Consider the following 20207-nt stretch of genomic DNA (forward strand, 5'->3'; position numbering starts at 1 on the left):
ACCTTCTAAAGCTCTACAAGCACAAAAAGACTGGAACTTTTGGGGAGAAGATGGAAAATCTTCTAATGGCATATGAGGAGCAGGTAATAAAGTTATTAATGTATTAAACTGGAAGTTGAATATTAACAGCAGCCTCATACAGATACACATTTGTACAACAGGACAAGAATGATATAAATGCAGCAAGAGCCGCCGTCCTAGCTGGCCTACCACTTAAAGGCAATTCATTACTTCTTCAGTCTGCAGTAACAGATCAGTATATACAGTATATAATAATATAGTATAGGTAGCATGACTCCAGTAGTCACTGTTACCTGCCTTTTAATGTATTTCTGCACACAGTTTTTTCTAAGGGTATTAGACGCATAAGAACGCCAGGTAATCAGTAATGTTACATTTCCTGATATTAGGAAAACAATGTTTCTACTACAATCATTCATTTCTTACTGTTGGTACAATTGTGACAAGTTCATAGCATTTGAGTGCTGGTTGCGCAGGTAACAGTTACAAATTTATGACAAAGGCATTAATCATTTCATAATTTTATGTGTTAGTCCTCCTACTTGTTAAACCCTAAACATGACTTTGAACTATGTTTGAGGTATTTTAATGTTACTTTAGAACAAACTGAGTTGAAGTATTTTTTTACAAAGAAAAATGTGAAGATATCTATGGCTAGCTGGGATAATAAGCAAAATGCTACAGTATACTAATGTGATTTTTGTTTTTTTAAGTATTACCTAGTTGACTGTAACTTATATAAGTGCAAAAAATCATGTGTGTTTCCTTTTTTAGCAGGAGGACCTTGAATTTCAGAAGGGGGCTGTGGCTTTGATGGATGAAGACAACATGTCTGCCTCATTCCTTTTCAGCCATTCTGTGTCAATCATTCTTGAAGATCAGTTCATAATTTCTCATAGCTCTTGGGCAGATGCACTGGTGATTTTATTTTAATATATGCTCCTCATCTGAACTACCCAGAAAAGCTGAGTGGCTTCTTTGAGTTCATCCAGGTCATCTTCTTAAATCTTGATGATGGATGGAAGCAATTCAAACCTAAGTTACAGGCCTTGAGAAATGAACTTGACTAAAGTTCTTAGTATTTGTCTTGTGACAAAAGAATGTGCATTTTGCTGTGAACATTGTCACCCTTTAGGTTTTTTTTCTGGTTAAACTATTTCAACAAGGAGCCAATGGATTTATTAACATTTTATTATGTATTCTGCATTTTGCATGCTAATTTCTATTATATTTTGTCTAGCTTTGAGTCACATCAGTTCATTTTCAAGATACTGTATCTAGCAAAATGTCGGTGCTTTAAGCAAATATAACATGCTTTAATATAAATCAGCTTGTTTTGAGAAAACTATGTGATTCATATTGATTTATGTATTTAATGCAAATTTAGCATGTCATTTGGTACAAAATGTAATTGGTGTGTTAATAAATTGTTTGTATCTATCTGGTTATTCTGTTGAGTATTTGTATTGAGTTAATGCAATTTAAATGATTTAAGGCAATCAGTTTCCTTAATTGAAGTGAGTAGCAACTATTCAATATAATGTTATTACAACGTTGGTGTAATATTTTATCTGAATAGAAAGAAGTGAGTTAGTTCAACTTAAATTGTTGGATTTGTGTAAAATAGTACATTTAACTGATTCCAACATCATTTTCATTCATCACAATAACTTAATTTTAGTAAGTCCATACTTTCAATAATTATAAGTTCAACTCAATAAATATAGTTAGTAAAGTTCATTTTACTTAAGTTTTTATAAGTATAAACACTTGTTGTTCATACACAGTTCCAAAATTAGTGCGGCTCAAATGATTGAATCATTAAACTTAAATAGTTTAAGGCAATCAGTTTTCTCAACCCATTTGAGTTTTCTTAACTCATCAGATTTTACAGTGTATCCAAAATTTTAATTAATTAGGTTGTTTCAGCATACTGTAATTTGTCTGCTTGCTCTGATATCATGTAGTGTATTCTTCCATACATCCTTCTACTGGATATTTAAGAATTTTCCATATATTTATAAATTTTGATCTTATCGAAAATTTGTTATCGGAACTTAGTTGGTTCAACAGGAAGGATAATGCAAATACTGTATACTGAATTATGTCTAAGATATTTATATTTTTTCACATCTGCTTGTTTTCCTTCAAGCCCTCCTACAACAATAACCACCTGTGCAACAGCAATAACCACTTAGCAAGAGTGAGACTGTATTCTGAACAAAATGTGTTCAAGCACTATAGGTACTCTTATGTTCAAGTTTTTACTTTCTTTTTGGCATTTTAGAAAAGCTGCAGGTTTATTCAAATGTCTCATAATGCCTCACACGTTGCACATTTGACAGCAAACAAACCTATTGCTAAACTACATTTCATTGTTTTTGTAGAATTTCAATCTTTAAAATCCCCAGGCTGTGCTATTTAGTAATATCATTTAAATGTTTGTATTTTTTAGAGGAGGCTGGCTTGACATTGACGTACCTTGCACTTTTTCAAATGACTGTGGCTTCCTGTATAGTTTCCATTTAAAAAACAGATTGAGCAGAAGATGCAAGAGAGGAGTTGGTTATTAGATTATTTGACAAGTCCTGTTTTTGGGTAAGGTCTTCTTTGCTTAGGGTTGTAACTTTCAACTCGTTCTCCTCTGTAACCTTTACATTGAACACTGAACCAAACAGCGCTAAAGGCTCTGTGTTTTATTTTAGTTATTTTAAGGACTATGCATGAAATTACTGTGCAAGTCTTATTTCAAATGTTGTTTTGATTCTCAAATAGATTAAATAGGTTTTTAAATGGATGAACAGTTCGAGAAGAAGGTTTACAATTAAATGTCCTAAAGGAGAGCAGTGCTGTAAAATGAGGAGTAAAAAAATCTAAGCTCTTCTGGTGTACTAACTGTATTATCATGAATGTAATGTATTCTGTGTGGAGATCAGTGCTATAAGAGAAAGCCCTTTTAAGAAGCACTTAGTGATTCACACACATAGAACACATAGAATACGAAGCATGTAACATGCTGCTTTAGTTACAATGGGATCTGAGAAACTCTAATAAATTATCGTATTTGTTGTTCAATAAGACGCACCTGACCATTAGACGCACCTAGGTTTAGAGGAGGAAAACAAGAAAAAAATAATTCTGAACCAAATGGTGTACTAATATGTTTAATAAAATATAGCAGAATAATATTTCAACCATGTAAATTCAACAGCGGTATTAAGAAACATCATCACTGTCATTAACAAATAAGGAGAGACTTTAAGGTTCAAGCACTCTTCTAGTTTTATGGAAACCCCAAAAACTCCTCATGGCTAGTGTCAGAATTTATGAAGCTCAGTTGCTCACAATCACTTTGCAGGAGCACGTACCTATCATCACGCACGTTTGGACCAATGCTCCCTGAAGTTATATCACCAGTCTAGTCCCATCTATATTTATAATGCCGCAAAGCCCATCATCTCGTGTTTTGTTGTGGGTTTCCAGTTTGAAAAACGAGAATGCAATGCAAGCACAGCCCTCGATTCAAAAAATTGCTCTGCATACCTGTTTGTCTCATCTGACAGTAGCTTAAATGGCAGCTTCAGGAAAGAATAGCCTGAAGTAGTCCAGCGGCTGGTAATCTGTCAAGTCCAACAGCAAGCCATACGGTCTTGTGAAGTCCGGTAGCCAGTTTGGCTCCCACGGATCAATGTCTAGGTATTCCTTCCACACGAACCTTACCATAGGTGCATCGGCTGCACGAATGTGCTCAGCTGGGGCGGCATCGGCTGGTGTCCCAATCAGCTGATGCCAGTTCCTCACTCTCTTGTTCGATCTCCTGATCACTCTCAACAAAAGTCCGACTCAGTGATAATGCGCAAAACATTTGTTTTCTACACTCACTTCACTTCCTTGTGAGATGTCGATGCCATATTGCCTTTATTTACATTTGTTTACATTTCGCAACTCACACACACACAACGATTAGATGTCGAGTCAATGAGTCTAACATTCCTCCAAGCACAGAGGGAATGCCTGTAATGTAACAGTGAGTTTTGTCACCCTCTACCCCTGGATGTCGACTTTTGTCAGGTAATTCACATCATGGTCTGTGACGCAATATTTGCTCCATAAGACGCACAGACATTCCACCCTTGTTTTGGGGGAAAAAAAGTGCGTCTTATGGTGCGAAAAATATGGTAAACATTGATTTTAAGATGAAGTTTACGACATTCTACTTTAATGACAAAGTAAACTACGAGATTAAAGTGAAAATTTTGAGATTAAAGTTGACATTTTAACCTTTTTTCTTCTCTGTGTCCCTGTTTTTTTTTCTTTTCTCTGTACCCTAATACGCTTTCATATGACACTCAGATGGTGGGCTACGATTCGCATTTTCACGGCAACTTTGATATCTGACCATTTGTTATTTATTTGGGGCACTGTGTGTTTTTCTGATCTTGAACTTAACAGTATCTCCACCACTCTGCATCATTCGATCATCTTTCTTTTGTTGTTTATACCACTGCTTAAGCCAACAAATAATAAGTTTTTTCTTGCCTCCGCTTTGCATTCACTGAAATTCTTTTTTTCACATGCTTTTGGCATTATGTTTATTTTAACCAAACACTGAACAGAAGGTGAAATTTATATTTATTTGCATATTAAAATATGCAAAATTCCAGGAGGAGTCAGGGTGGGGCAGCAGGCACGTGTATGTGTGTTACATTTCATGCTGATCAGGATTTATGGACCTGAAGTGCATGGAAGTTGGTTTATGCACGGTTTTGTGCATCTGCATTTTTTTGTGCGTACACACATTTCCACTTTTGTCCATACTCCATGTTTTAGTTTAGTATTATATGCACAGTGTTATACATGAGGACCCTGGAGTACTGATTCATCCGACCATAATTCATGTTTCCAGATGCCTCAGAGCCCAGAGAAGTAAATGTCACTTCTGGACTTTATTAACATGAGGATTCTTTTAAGTTCAGGAAAGTTTTAAGCGGCATTTGTGAATATAACTCTGTATTTTGGTTTTTGACAAAGGTTTTCCAAAATAATCCCTTGCCCATGTCGTTATATCAGCTATTGATGAGTGATGGTTCTTGATGCAGTGTCATCTGAGGGATCAGAGATTACAGGTGTTCAGCTTAGGCTTGCGCCCTTGCCCTTTACACACTGAAATTCCTCCAGATTCCTTGAATCATTAAGTGATGTTATACACTGTAGAGGGAGTAATATGTAAATCTCTTCATTTCAAAAGAGAAAGACCAGATGAAGAACAATCCTGATACCACTTTAATAGCATTTCCATAAAATTGAAGACAGGGTAGTCGAATTTAAACAACTGTGGCATTTCTGAATAATTATAACAGATAATAGACTCCATGGTGGAGCACCTTCATTCTATCTGCAGAATTCCTATCCCTTTAAATAAACACATCTGAAGACTATTTAGTAGAAACCTATACCTGATATTCTTTTTAATGCAGTTTCAATTTGGGTTTTGTAACAAAATAAGACAGTAATATTATTTCAGCATTGTATTGTAGTTGATGTGGCTGATGGCTTTTATGAATGAAGCACAAGTATGTATATCAAATATTCAATACAAATACTGTATCAATGCTATCTACTGTTATCTACTCTCAAAATGATATGAGATGACACACACATAAGTACAAATGTTGAGGCCAAATGTCTGGGGCCTCAAGTTTGAATAGGTTAAGCTACCATTCAATGAATAGGTACTGTAAGGCTTTTGTTGCAAATTTGTACATGACAGTAATTAACCTTTGCTTCCTTTTGGATATAATCAAAGGACAGTGCATGGTTCAGTGTAGGCAGGAGAATGCTCCATATCTCTCATAACAATGATAAGAGCAACTTTATATATGCTGAACACTTATTGCCATGTGTCTTAGTCTTTTTTTTAATATCATTAATATAGCAAAAGCAGAATATAATGATTTCTTGATGAAATTAAATATTTCGTGTAAAATAATATCATCAGGAGTACATTTTGTACAATGCAAAAAATTTACCACACAAAATTTATATGGATTTTACTGTTTTACTCATTCATTCTTTCAACAATATTACTACACACCATCTCCTTTTCCTTGGCCACTGTTGTTGTCATGTTGCTCTTCTTTTGTTGGTTTTGCACTTTTCATCCACTGCCACCAGTATGTCTTGCTCTGCTGTCACAAAGGTTGTCCCCTCTCTTTCTCAGACTTGATGTCCTTGGTTGATCAACTGTTCAGTTCAAGATTCACAAGGACTTGTAAATTTTGCAGTCAATGCACAATAATCCAAATCTATGTATCTAGGATCTAGTAACTAGGATTGCCTGAGCCATTTGAAATCTGATGTTCTGGAACCGGCTGCTTTTGTGAAATTGCACTAAAGCAAACTGATATTCATTTTGATATCCAAGATTATCTAATCTCTTTTTCTGAAATAGACCCTGGGACTGCTGTAGTCAAGTCTAGGGATGGCATTCTCCAGTTAGCATCTGACACTTGAAAAACCCAAATAGCTCATTTGTACTCAACTTGAAAAATTTGAATGGTGAGGTGTTGTATGCTTACCACTTAATAGGAGAAAGAAGAAAGTGCAATGCCAGTTTGGATACAGGTAAGAAATGGGCATATTAAAGGCAAACTACACTTTAGTAATGGAAACTGGTTCTTGGGAGGAGGAACATAAATTCTTTACCATCTACTGACTCTGAAATCCTACTGGGAGAAATCAGCATTCATTTTGTCAATGATAACACTATCTGTAGGGGTTTGATTGGGAGATATTTCATTCCTGAACTAAATCAGAGTTGTGAATTTTGTAGTGGTGGAACAGTCTGAAAGAGGTTTTGGAAAAATATTTGATGAAATAAAAAGTACAGTCAGGACATCATCCAGGCTGTTTTCAGTTCTGATTTAGTATAAAGTTGCATGCAACCCCCTTGGATGAACGACAAATTCTGGTGCCAGATGGACATGCTCTTGTCAATGACCTGTAACATGTACCTAACACAAAAGATACCACTTTTCTAAATGAGGAATAGGAAGAAATGTCAAAACCATCCATATAACTATTATCTCTTACCTCCTACCTGTCTCACTGTCCATATTGTACTCCACATATTCAACCCTAGGGACCTCTATAGCAGGCTGCTTCACTGACTGGGACTGTCTTTTAGTTTCACTCCTTTGCTTCATCTCAGTTCACCACTCCAGTCATAGAAAGCATAGTTTGTGCCCTTAGGGGACTGGACATGGAATGTCAATCATAGCACTTGGCAACACTAGTAATTAATAATCAGGCAGGGACATTGAGTTTAAGTTTTTATTTAAAAATTATATTTATTTGCATAGATAGATGGATACTTTATTAATCCCAAGGGGAAATTCACATACATTCACATAATAACCAATAGTATGAAATATATGCAATACAAAAAAAATTCAACCTGGGTGGGTTCATGCAGTTTTTATTTAGTATCAGATGACATATCGTAGATGGTTCACTTATTTGGTCACAGGTTATTATTAAGTAAAATTGAAGAGAACGATTTCTTTCCCGAGTTGTCCAATTAAACTAAAAAACGAAAACTGAACTGTTATTTAAAAAAATCAAACAAAAGGTAGCCATTGCACCCCTTGCCCACATTTAAACCAGGCTGGCTTTGCTTCAACTTGCAGAGTAGACACTTTTCTCAATACATTCAAAATGGTCGTCACACAAGCTCAAAGTTGAATTACACGGGAATCAAAAGCTCCTTGAAATTGCATACAGACTGGCTATACAAAACTAGGTTCTGCTTTGCCCTTTATGTTTTCTACTTGATGAGTCTTTCAGACTTAAGGCCTGTTAACTACCTGAAACCTGTCAGTAAAAGAGGTTAAAGTATCCCTCATACAAACCTTCCTCATACAGAAACTTGGGATGAATATTCTTGTTTTTGGTTGAGGTCACATCCATGGTTAAAAAAATCTTAAGATCTTTAACTGGCAAGTCTGTGGGGTAATTATAATATTAGGGGTGTTGGTGTGCTTACTATAAAGTTAAGTCTGTTCATTACGAGCATTGAAATAGGTCAGGATTGGCAGGACATTAAGGTGCAGCCAAGGATTTTGGAATCTTAAGTTTTATGTTTCATTTGTTTATGATATCCTGTTCATGTTCAAGTTTATTTTCATGTGTACATATTGCTACATGTCTTCTCTGGACAACTACAGTAATACAATACCAAGAATCGGCAAAATGTAGAAGAAATACAGTAGCAGAACAGTCAAAATGCTTATAGTTAAAATGTAACAAAGTCAAATTAAAAATTTTATTTGGATTTTTTCACTTTAAAGCACAGCTCAAAGTAAGATAAAGCATTTTTCATCTTATTAAACTTTAAACTAGAGATTCAATTTAAAGTAAGTGCTAAAAAATGACAAAAAACATAAACTACCAGAATACAACAAACAGTAGAATGACAGTAAGTGATAGATGGATGAAGAACTTACAGTATACCTAAATTATTAAGATAAAGCAAAATTCAGTAGATCAGTCAAACAGTGACACTAGAAACTAAAGTAAGTCCAGTGAAAGGAAATCAAAATTGAAACAACCATCTTTTTGTTATGTAAATGGCTGGTATTTTCTAGATACAAGAGTATGGATTACAAACTTTTAAAAGAATATATGAATGAAGTACAGAGTTAAAGGCAAACCAGTTTATTTCTGGCTCTTATAGTAACATTACAGGAATTATAGGAACAACATTACAGGAATGTTGGAAAATGAATTACAGGAATTACATTACAGGAACATTGGAATATGAATACTATTAAAACTATTATGATAAAGAAATTGGGATATTGCAGTAATAAATGTATGTATTAAAAGTATTTATTACTCCAAAGACAGATATTACAAACGTGTTGAAAAAATGAAGACAAACTATAGAAAACTTTAACTGTAAAAGAAAGAAGTGAAGGTTGAAGGAAAAGTCAAATAAAACCTTATTATTAATGTAAGTTCTGACAAAAGACTAAGCACTAGACTATATGTAAATATTTCACAGATACCTCGCTCTTATTAAACATAAACAAGAAGCAAATGTCTCCATCAACTGGTACCATTAGAAAAGTACCATCATCTATAAAAATAGTTAATTCATCCACTTTTAGAACTATTTAATCTTTTAATGGCATACAAGAGGACAGAATCTATCTATCTATCTATCTATCTATCTATCTATCTATCTATCTATCTATCTATCTATCTATCTATCTATCTATCTATCTATCTATCTATCTATCTATCTTTTTTGTTTATTTACAATTTTATAATTACATACTTAATTCAAAAATGTCACCTTTAGGATTGATTGTTTCTTCAGTTTTGCACTTCCATAGCTACATCAAAAAAGTCTTTCATGAATTTCAGTGGTTCCCAAGTTCAGTCCCAGATTTCCAATGTGACTAAGTGGCTGCGGAATTTTGTTTCAACCATTTTCACAATCGCTGAATCATTGAGATTTAATTGCTCTCACTGTATAATCACCTGGTCTTTTTTTGTCTTTATTTTTTTATTTGTTTACCAACATTCAGAAGCACACAGTATTATTAGATATATATTCATAAGAAATTTGGAAATATTTGTATTTATGCAATATTTTAAAATATTTAACTCTATTATATCTTTCTACTATATATATATATATATATATATATATATATATATATATATATATATATATATATATATATATACTGTATATATATATACTATATATTCACCATCTTTTCTGTACAGTTTTCTCCCATAATTATAATCTAATAATCACAATGAACAATGGACAGAGAACACAGCGGGGCAAATGCCACTGATACATTACAACTTAAATTACCATAACACCTGGTAAAGCAGAATGAAACATGTGATGATAAAAAATCTATCAATAAAATCAAGATAAAACAACACTATATTATTACCATGTAACAGAAATATAAGCTTTTTCCATTCCAATAAAATATCACTAATCCAATTTTGTAATTTCTGGATTTACATGAAAACTTTTAAACTGGAAAAAACAACTGCACTAACTGAGGTTAGGGGACGAAATAAATCAGATGTTGGTTGGGATTAAAACCTACTGCCAGGCGACCATGACTGAATTTTAGATCACTGACCTACTCCATGCAGTATTATCATGTGCTGTTAATAAAAATCATTTAATTTTTTCTTTGTTCTTCTTTAAATACAGATATTTACAATAAATGTAATTACTTGATTAAAATATAAATTATATTACTTTTTTCTTGACTTTCAAGAAATAAAATTTAGGTTCAAATGCAGAAAACACACAGAAAAGTCTCATTTTTTAGTTTCACATTACTGTTTTAATTATTATTAATGTGAATTTCCCCCTGGGATTAATAAAGTATCTATCTATCTATCTATCTATCTATCTATCTATCTATCTATCTATCTATCTATCTATCTATCTATCTATCTATTAGTTAACAATGTTGATAAATAAAATATGAAAATAGATGTAAAAACTAAAAGATTGCTACATTTATAAAAGGATGCATTGAAATAGCTGATATTGAATGAAAAATGCTTTGTTTCCTGGTGATTAAAATATCAAGGTATTTAATTTTCATATACTATTTTCCTCTATTTCTTCTATTGGTGATCCAAAATTGACACTCTGCGTATGAGTGTGTGTGTGCGTGTGTGTGTGTGTGTGTGTGTGTGTGTGTGTGTGTGTGTATGTGTGTGTGTGCGTGTGTGTGTGCCTTTAAGTGGGTCCTTCAAATTTTTTTATGTTCTCTCCTGGGCTGTTTCCTGCCTATAGTGTCCAGTGCTTCTAGCCTGGCCTCTGTTATCTGGAATTGGATAAAGTAAGTTTAAGAATGCTATGCTATGAAACAAATAAAATAGTTTAAATTATCAAGCCATCTGTTCAACAGTTTTCAGAATGTATAACATCCCTGAAGAATCTTGAAGAAAAATATAGGCAATCAAAATATTAATTTAAGCTTAATTAATTATTTGATTTAAAAAATGTCCTCTTGTTTTGTTGTCACTTCTTTGTTGTCCTAATGACTGTGAACTAACCTACAGTTAGCTTACTTCACATGTTTGTCTCTCTGTCACTTTCTTGTTTTTGAAGGATGACTTTATTCTAGACAGTAATCTAGGTGGTTTAATTCGGCCTCCACATCCTCATAACTGAGTTAAATAAAAAATATCACATAGAACCAATGTTATTCATTAAATTTATAGAATTTGATACGGTATGAATTCTTTTACAAGGCACTTTATATTGTTCACTTAAAAGTGTTTCTGCTTATTAAATTGCAATTGTTTATGCAAAACGTACAGCTTTAGTTCTATTCTATGTTTTGTGCACGCCAAGTAACAGCCCTGATGCACTGTGGTGCTCAGACCACAGTAGTACACGGCAGAGTCAGACAGTTTTACTTCTCGCAATTTTAACTGTGTAAGCCGCTCGGAATGGTTCAGGTCAGCAGAAAATCTGCCGTCTTTTACGCCGAGTTCATCTCCACCACCTGTCGAATATCTCTGAAGAAGGTAGCGTGGGGCTGTGGTGGGATAGTGCTGGTACCACTGCAGATAAACAGCATTAGTGCTTGAGGTGTTGTATGTGCAGTTTAGCGTAACGTACTGTCCTTCTTCAGCCGTTTGAACATGTGGAATCTGTGACACGAAGTCACCAGAACACAGTCCTGAAAAGTGATAATAATAATAATAATAATAATAATAATAATAATAATAATAATAATAATAATAATAACAAGAAGAACTAAAATTATATATTTAATATGCGTAATGGATGGACAAAGTTTTAAAATTTGAACTAGACAATTTAAGTGTTTAACGAACATGAATATGTGGCAAATGAAACAGTGTAACAACCTGCAAAATATACGGGTGGAGATGGTACTGCCAATGAGCCCTTTAAATTAAATGCCTTGATATAGAAGCATAGTAGCATATTTTAAAATAGTATTCAAAATATTTACTTCAATCTTTTTTGAAGTAATACAAGGAATGTATATGTTTATGAGAGTATAACACACTTTATTAATAAATTGCTTAAAATGTTTTTATTTGGCTTTTCTAATGTGTCTAAAATCCCTGAAATATATTTTTATTAACTATAACATATATATTTTAATAATGCTAAAGTATGTGTCACCTTTCCTATATTTGTTCCTTTGAAGATAATTTCTTACCTGCAAGTGTCATCCATATTAGAGTTACGTTTAATGGACGGCTTTCCGTATTCTTTCTTTTAGTCATCACTGCCGTCTCCTGTACTCAGCTGTCAGCAATAACTGCGACTTTGCAACAGGCGCTGCCTCACATTGTTTTCTGATTTGTTTTTAGCACCAGGGACGTGTGTGACGCACGGGTTTGTAGACACTTTTTTTTTGTCATACAAAAAGGTAAAGATTCAGTGCGGCGATATTGTTTGTTCCATTGTTTTTATTTCAGTTTTGCTTCATAATTCTAAATGTGAAATGGTTTGGGGTGTTTATTAAGTAGTGTCTGTAAACTGGCTTTATTTTAACTAATATAGGCGGTGTGAGTTGGGAAAGTGGAGCATATTCCAACAACAGTTAGAACTAGACATGAAGCAACCGTGAAGGCGAGGCAAGCTCCACCTGTATTCAGTTTAGTAATTTATTTTTATATATTGATCTTCCACTTACAGTTTCAAGCTATTACAAAATACTTAAAACACAACGTAGCAAACAACAAAACATAAAAACACCATGGAATAACAAATCAAAGTAAATTACTATATATACTTTATTATTATTATTTCTTAATATACCAAAACATTATTCATTAACGGGAATGGTATGTACATTAAGCCAAAACCAGCTAAAAACAGACAAGAGAAAAAGAAAATTTAAATCTAAACATATTCTGTTTCCGCTAATCATGTAGGGCAGATATTCCCTCCTTGTGCACTCCAAAAAGCCCCTAAAGAACATTCAGATATTCAGAATGCAAGGATAATTTAAAAAATTAAATACATTTTAAAAAATGATAATACTACACCATCACGCATTGGTAATATTACAATATTAAGGAAAATAATCTGACAAAACTATGGTGTTAACTAGTATCACCACATGACGTATAGGAGAAAAGAAAAAGAAATAAAATTCATTGCAGGTCAGAAATTAATTGTTTTATAGCTAAAGACTCTGCCTTGTATAGTATTTTTATATATACCTGGTCATTTTACAAAAATCTCTGCTAAAAATAATATAATGTCTGTAATAAAAAGAAACAGAACCAGTTTATTTCAAAAATGAACTAACCTAAGATGCACACCGTTGGGAAACCAGAGTAAAACGAAATGTGGTCACAAAAAGAAGGAGAAAAATTCTCCACTGATTGTCATCTGGTACCCAATTGGTTTATGGTCTGTCAACTTAAGAAACATTATCAGTGCTGTTTTTAGCAGATTTAGTGAATAATAACACTGTTAAAATGCCACATATTTTGCAAAAATGTAGACTCACTGTGGCATTATCTAATCAGGGCGCAAGTGTAAAATTATGCTTAGCTTTTTTTAAATCAGGTGCTTTTTGAAAGAGGTTAAGATTAAATTTGAGATAATGGTTTTCTCTTTCGTTATTTTTCATTGTACATTACACTACTGGTGTGATTTATACTTGTGAATTCAAATAACTTATTTTATACTGCACTTTTCCATAATGCAGTTGCTTATCTTACAATTGAAATGCTAGCAGGATGTTTTGTTTGAAGTTCCATGCTTTAGGAACAGAGCTTCCTGCTAAGCAAACACAGTTTGCCATTTGCAATTATATAAGCACAATTTTCTTAAATATGCTACATTTTAAAAGATATATAAATTTAGATCTGAGGTTGTCTGCAACCAAAAACTGCTACATTAGGTGATTCACTCTGCTATCTTTTTTCTCCATTAAAGAACTTATTAAATCATTTCAAGTAACTAAGCACTAATAATATTTATTCAATTAATGTATTACAGATTAGCTCAACCTGGTCAGTAATTGAACAATAATATTGCAGAACACTTTAAAAGATCAATATCAAAATATCTGTGATCAAGATTATTGAAACTATCAATAAATGTTTCAGAAACTGCTTTCACTAATAATTTATAAACAGACTGAAATTTAATTAGAGATACTGTAATTGAACTGTTAGTAAAAGGCACAATGTTTGAAGAAGATATTTTAGGATATTCATTTCAGTTCAAATTGTATTGCCCAAAATGGGAAATATAGTTTATCAACTGTATCACTACAGACATTTTTACATATTGTATAAAAGTAACAGATTTGATTTGATGGTTAAATATATTCTAATACTTTATAATAACAATACATAGTAAAGAACACACTGCACAAAGCATTTGAGTAAGTCAAGTCTGCAGTTTCCTATTAAAGATAAAGAGATAGAAAACAAAAACTGCGTTAAGATGGTCAACTCTTGTTTCAAAGAAAGAAAGAATATTTGCAAGTGTTAGTTTTTGCTGGTATCTTTAAAGTCTGGGTTTAATAATAATGAAGTTAATTATTCAATTTTATTATCATTGTACAAGCACCAAAAAATGCAGTTATCACATACCCCTTGGGGTCAGAGCACAGAGTCAACTATTGTACAGCGCCCCTGGAAAAATTTCAGGTTAAGAACAGAGTAGAATCCCTTCTGGCAGTAATGATCTGGTGCGGATCCTTATATGGCAAAATATAGAATTCTGAAAGCCATGAAAGTGCTTTCTTTAAAAAAATAACTCCTGTTTTTATTTATCAAATAATTCAGAAACCTTTGGTTGTGGGGTCTATTGTGTACTGAAGTGAGTTCCACTCTGATAAATATCCTGGAAAATAATCGGTTTATTTTTCTGAATTCTCTATATTATAAATTGCTCCAAAACAACAAAATCAACAAGAACGTAAATCAAGAGAAACAAAGCCTATTGGAATTAGTCATGAAACAAAGCAGCACCATCTACTGGTATGAACTAATACAAGGCAATATATCACATTCCTCCCCCCTAGATAACATAATCCTTTAGACAGGCTGGCTGGCGAGTTATTCTTTTAGGACACTCCATTTCAAAATTTGACAGGTCCTCGTTTGGAGTAACTTCAGTGGGCTCCTCCTGAATCTGATCGGGTGTTATGGAATTATCATCAGTTGATTGTTGGGCTGTAGCTGGCTGTGTGTTATTGTGCTCCTCATGATTTTCCATGTGGTTCTCAGTCTCCTGAGGCATTGAGTTAGTTACTTGCCCTCTAAGTTGGTTGGTGTGTCTCATAATTATTCGGCCATCATCTGTTTTAACCTTGTAAGATACTGACCCCATAGCTCTCACTACCGTTGCTGGCATCCACCGAGGCCCTGTTGCATAATTTCTTGCATACACACTATCCCCTGCTTTAAACTGCCTTGTTGGACTGTGTGTAACTTTACAAGACTGCGATTCCTTCTTTATTTGCAACTCTGATGCTAGATCTGGGTGGAGATGATCTAAGCATGTTTTAAGTTTCCTGTTCATCAATAGTTCTGCTGGACTGTATCCCATACTGGAACAAGGAGTTACATGCTGTTGCAGCAGGAAACTTTGACAGTCTAAGATGACAGTTTCCGACCACAATTCTTTTAAGTGCGTCTTTAGTAGTTTGCACCATGCGTTCAGCTTGGCCGTTTGACGATGGGTGAAATGGAGCTGTCTTGATATGATTTATGAGATTACGCCCCAAAAATGCCTGGAACTCATCCGAAGTAAACTGTGCACCATTATCAGACACAATTGTATCCGGAAGTCCATGTGTGGCAAACAATTTTCTCAATATTTGAATGACCACACCTGTTGTTGCAGCAAAAACAAGGCTGACCTCTAACCACTTTGAGAAGGAATCAACAATGAGAAAAAAGGTTTGTCCTTGATAAGGTCCAGCAAAATCAATGTGCAGTCGAGACCATGGGTTCTTGGTTACCTCCCATGGCTGACTAACAGTTCTGGCTGGAGCATGCCATGTAGTTTGACATGAAGTACAGCTAGCTACCCATCGTTCTATTTGTTCATCCATTTTAGGCCACCACACATAGCTTCTGGCAAGAGCCTTCATATTTACCATACCAGGATGACCTTCATGTAGAGCAGCGAGCACTAAGGTTTGTGCCTTCTGTGGAATTATTACTCTGTTTCCCCATAGAAGACATCCCCTGTATGAAGATAGCTCATGCCGATGCCTTTGAAATGGCTTGACGTCCTCCCCTAATTTTTCCTTCGGCCACCCCTTCCACACCCAGTTCAGTACACGGGCTAACACTGGATCCACTGTTGTCATGCATGCAATATCAGATGCCTGCAAGGGGGGTCTGGAGATAGATTCCAGCATAAGAACTTCCAATACTGGAGGAATTTCAAATTCTGGGGTCCTGAGGGGTAAACGGCTTAATGCATCCGCATTAGTAATTTCTTTTCCTGGGCGATACTGAAGTTCATAGTCATACGCATTTAACAGTAATGACCACCTGAGCATGCGAGGTGAAATTATTTGTGGTGTAAGCCCATTTCCTTTAAACAGCCCCAATAATGGTTTGTGGTCTGTGATGATTGTAAAACTCCTACTATATAGGTACTCATGAAATTTTTTAACTCCTGCAATGACACCCAGTGCTTCTTTATCAATTTGTGAATAATTTCTTTCTGTATTGGTCATAGTCCTCAAGTAATATGCAATTGGAGCTTCACGACCACCACTTACTGTGTGACTCAGAACAGCACCTACTCCATAGGGGGAAGCATCACAGGTGAGATTAAGTGGTTTCTCCAAGTCATAATGCACTAAAATACTATCTGATGATAGCAACTTTTTTACTTCATTGAAAGCTCTCTCATGGGTGTCGGACCATTTCCAAATGGCATTTTTATCCAACAGTCTGTGAAGTGGCTCTGCCACAGTAGCCTTACCTTTTAAAAATGAATGATAAAAGTTTAGCAGTCCTAGAAATGCTTGCAGCTCCTGTGTATTACTTGGTGTTGGAGCCTTATGGATTGCTTTAACTTTTGTGGTAGTTGGATGAATTCCTTCAGCATCAACTCTGAACCCTAGGAACTCTACACTTGGTACACCAAACACACATTTGTCTTTTTTTTAGCCTTAAGTCTACATCTGCAAATCGTTGTAGTACTAAATATAACTTTTCAGCTAAGGCTTGCACAGTCTCTGCTCCAATTAAAATATCATCAAAATAAGGAACCACTCCCGGGAAGCCTGAAAGGAGGTTGTCCATCAATTTCTGAAAAATCCCAGGAGCAATACAAACCCCATACTGCAGGTGAGTAACTCTGAATGCACCTTTGTGAGTAATTATGGTCTGTGCATCTGCATCATCCACTGGCAATTGTCGATACGCTTGTGCCAGGTCTAGTTTTGCAAAAAGTCTTCCTTTTGCTAATGTAGTAAGTATCTGATTAATGGATGGAATCTGGAATGGGTGCTCCTGTAATACCTTATTAATTATGGATTTGTAGTCAGCCCATATTCGAACCTCACCATTCGGTTTTAATACAGGAACAATAGGAGTGGCCCAAATGGGATGAGTTACTGAAACTAGTGCACCCTGCTTCACTAAACGGTCGAGCTCTATTTCTATTTTTGGGCGGTGAGCAAAAGCAACAGGTCTTGGTTTTAAATGTATGGGTGCTACTTTGGGGTCCAACTGAAAACAACTGGTGCACCCTTAAATTTGCCCAAACCCTCTTCAAACACACAACTAAAATCTTTCAGGACTGACTGTGTTTGGTCTTTGGCAAGGCTGTGTAGTCCTGTTAACTGAAGTACCTAAGGGTTTAAACCACTCTCCTCCAAGTAGACTGGCCTTTTGTCCCTTAATAATAAGGCATAAATAACCCCTGTCCTTCCTATAATGTACTTTGACTGAGCAGGCACCCAGCACGGTAACATTTTGTTTATTATAATCCACAAGTTGAATATCACAGGGTACAATAGGAGGAGCATTCATTGGCCATAATGTGTGGTAGGTCTCCTCTGAGATTAAGGAATACTCACATCCTGAGTCCACTTCCATCTTGCATGGAGCTCCTTGTAATGTGACAAGAGTATATGTCTTGTGTCTGGTTGTACAAACTCCCACACTGTTGATGATTTCTGCAGAATAGACACTTGCATCACGTCCATCTTCAAAACTCTCTGCAGCTGCACTGCCTCTTTGTTCTACTTTGTGAGATGCACTTGCACTTGCTGGCTTGCCTTTCACTGGATAAGCCCCCTGGTGACATACTCTCTGTAGATGCCCACGGCGCTTACATTTATGACACACAGCTTCTCTGAAAAGACAAACGTCACGTGTGTGATTCCCCCCACAGCTTATTGCAATTTCCTTGAGCAGGGTCCAAAGTGTCTGAGTGTAAGAAATAAGACTTTGCTTTTGGGATTTTATTTTGCATCTGATGGGTGTCTGATGTGCACAATTTAATAGATGATTCCTGTATTTCTTTTGAGTGTACTGATGCAGACTCATATGCAAGTGCTTCTTCCTGAGCTAAGGCAAAGGTTAAATTTGATTTTGTTAGGAGCCGCCTCTGAAGAGCCTCATCTCTGACCCCGCATACAAGTCTGTCTCTCAGCAAGGAATCCAAACTGTTACCAAAATTGTAGTTTTCAGACAGCCTTCGAAGTTCTGCAATGTAAGCTGCAATACTTTCATCTGGTTTTTGGTTCCTCCTATTAAAATGAAAATCGCTGAACTGTTTCTGAAGGAGTGGGTGCAAAATGATTTTTTAACAATGTTACAATTTCCTGATATGACCTGTCACTGGGTTTAGCAGGGGAGATGAGCAACTGTGGTGGCCCGGGGTAAAAGACCCCAATAGCAATTTATTTTGGTTTATCGTTTAAGTTTGTTTGACCCCCTTGGGACCTCCTGGAGCACAACAAAATAGAGAGGGATCACACACACACACATAGCGGCAAGTTCAAATACACGTTTATTGAATGCACAGTTTTTCTATCCAGATGGCAATTCTCTCCCTCCTTGGTCCGGGCCCCCCTCCCAACACACCCGTGGTGGACACAGCAGTTCAAAATAGCAAAACACAACACTCAATTCTTTTTCACACAGCACTCAAGTTATATCACTCCGGGAAAGCACAACACACTATAAATACTATTAAGGGGTGGGGGAAACAACGTAAATGGGGCAAAAAAATGAATAACTAAACTCCAAACAATAACCCAATACTCAAACATTAAGAAATAAATAACTAAACAAACAAACAGTTCTTGGGCCTCTTTGCTCTCACTTAAACCAAAATAAATAATCAAATACCAAAGCCTCTGCTCAAGTGCTCAGTTCCCAGGTCTCACAAGTCCTGATTCTCCAATGCTGAACACATTCCCTACATTCCACATTGGTGTCCAGTTGCAGCAATCCACTAATGGTGTCCTTCCTTCCAACCAGCCGATCACTGTTGCTGCTCCACACCGCCATCGCCGTCTCTCCTCCGTCGCATTACGCACCCTACGGCAAAGAGCCAAACAACCCTCAGACCCTCTTTTCCCCCTCCTCAGCCACAAGGCCAATGCACACACTCTCAACTAGCTATTAGCCACTTCCCTTTATGCTGACTGGGGATTGTGGGTCCTGAGTCGCTCTCTCTCTCCATTCTGGTCCACTTGCCATTCGTTCCGTCAGCCTGATTCCAATCCCGATCCCTCTCGGCATCACCCGATCAGCCTCTGGGTTCTCATTCACTCACCTCGATCAGGTACCTGAACACACAAAGAGAAAAAGGGACAAATATCCCGTAGCCGCTGCCCCTGCCGCCGACGCCACTTTTCCCTCTGGACTTGGACCACCGCGCTGTAGTCCATTCTCTTCAGGTCTGGTCGACGTTGCCCTTGCAGCCAGCAGCAAAACCACTTTACAAAAAGTCCAAACGTTTAGTCTCTTCGCAGCAGTTCAGGACACATTTTCCCCAAGCGAGCACACCCAACAAACAGCAGCGGCCATCTTAAATCCTGCCTCAACCCCGCCCCAACTAGCTCGTCAGTGATCATCCAACGAATCAATCGTGTTAGGGGCGGGGTCACACAAGACCTGCATCACTGTCCAAGGCGCTGCCA

The 20207-nt window shown here is 35.9% G+C and overlaps 1 pseudogene and 1 gene segment (V, D, J or C); both read right to left on the reverse strand.

The window, feature by feature from the left end:
- Positions 1-11319: 11319 nt before the first annotated feature.
- On the reverse strand, positions 11320-12369 carry LOC114657605 (T cell receptor alpha variable 12-3-like). The segment is given in 2 exon segments: positions 11320-11762; positions 12273-12369. Coding segments are annotated over 2 exon segments (483 nt in total).
- Positions 12370-15103: 2734 nt separating this feature from the next.
- LOC114657606 (uncharacterized protein K02A2.6-like) lies at positions 15104-19572 on the reverse strand (annotated as a pseudogene).
- Positions 19573-20207: the final 635 nt, after the last annotated feature.

The sequence above is a fragment of the Erpetoichthys calabaricus genome, chromosome 9 (genome assembly GCF_900747795.2).
Source record: "Erpetoichthys calabaricus chromosome 9, fErpCal1.3, whole genome shotgun sequence".
NCBI lineage: Eukaryota > Metazoa > Chordata > Cladistia > Polypteriformes > Polypteridae > Erpetoichthys > Erpetoichthys calabaricus.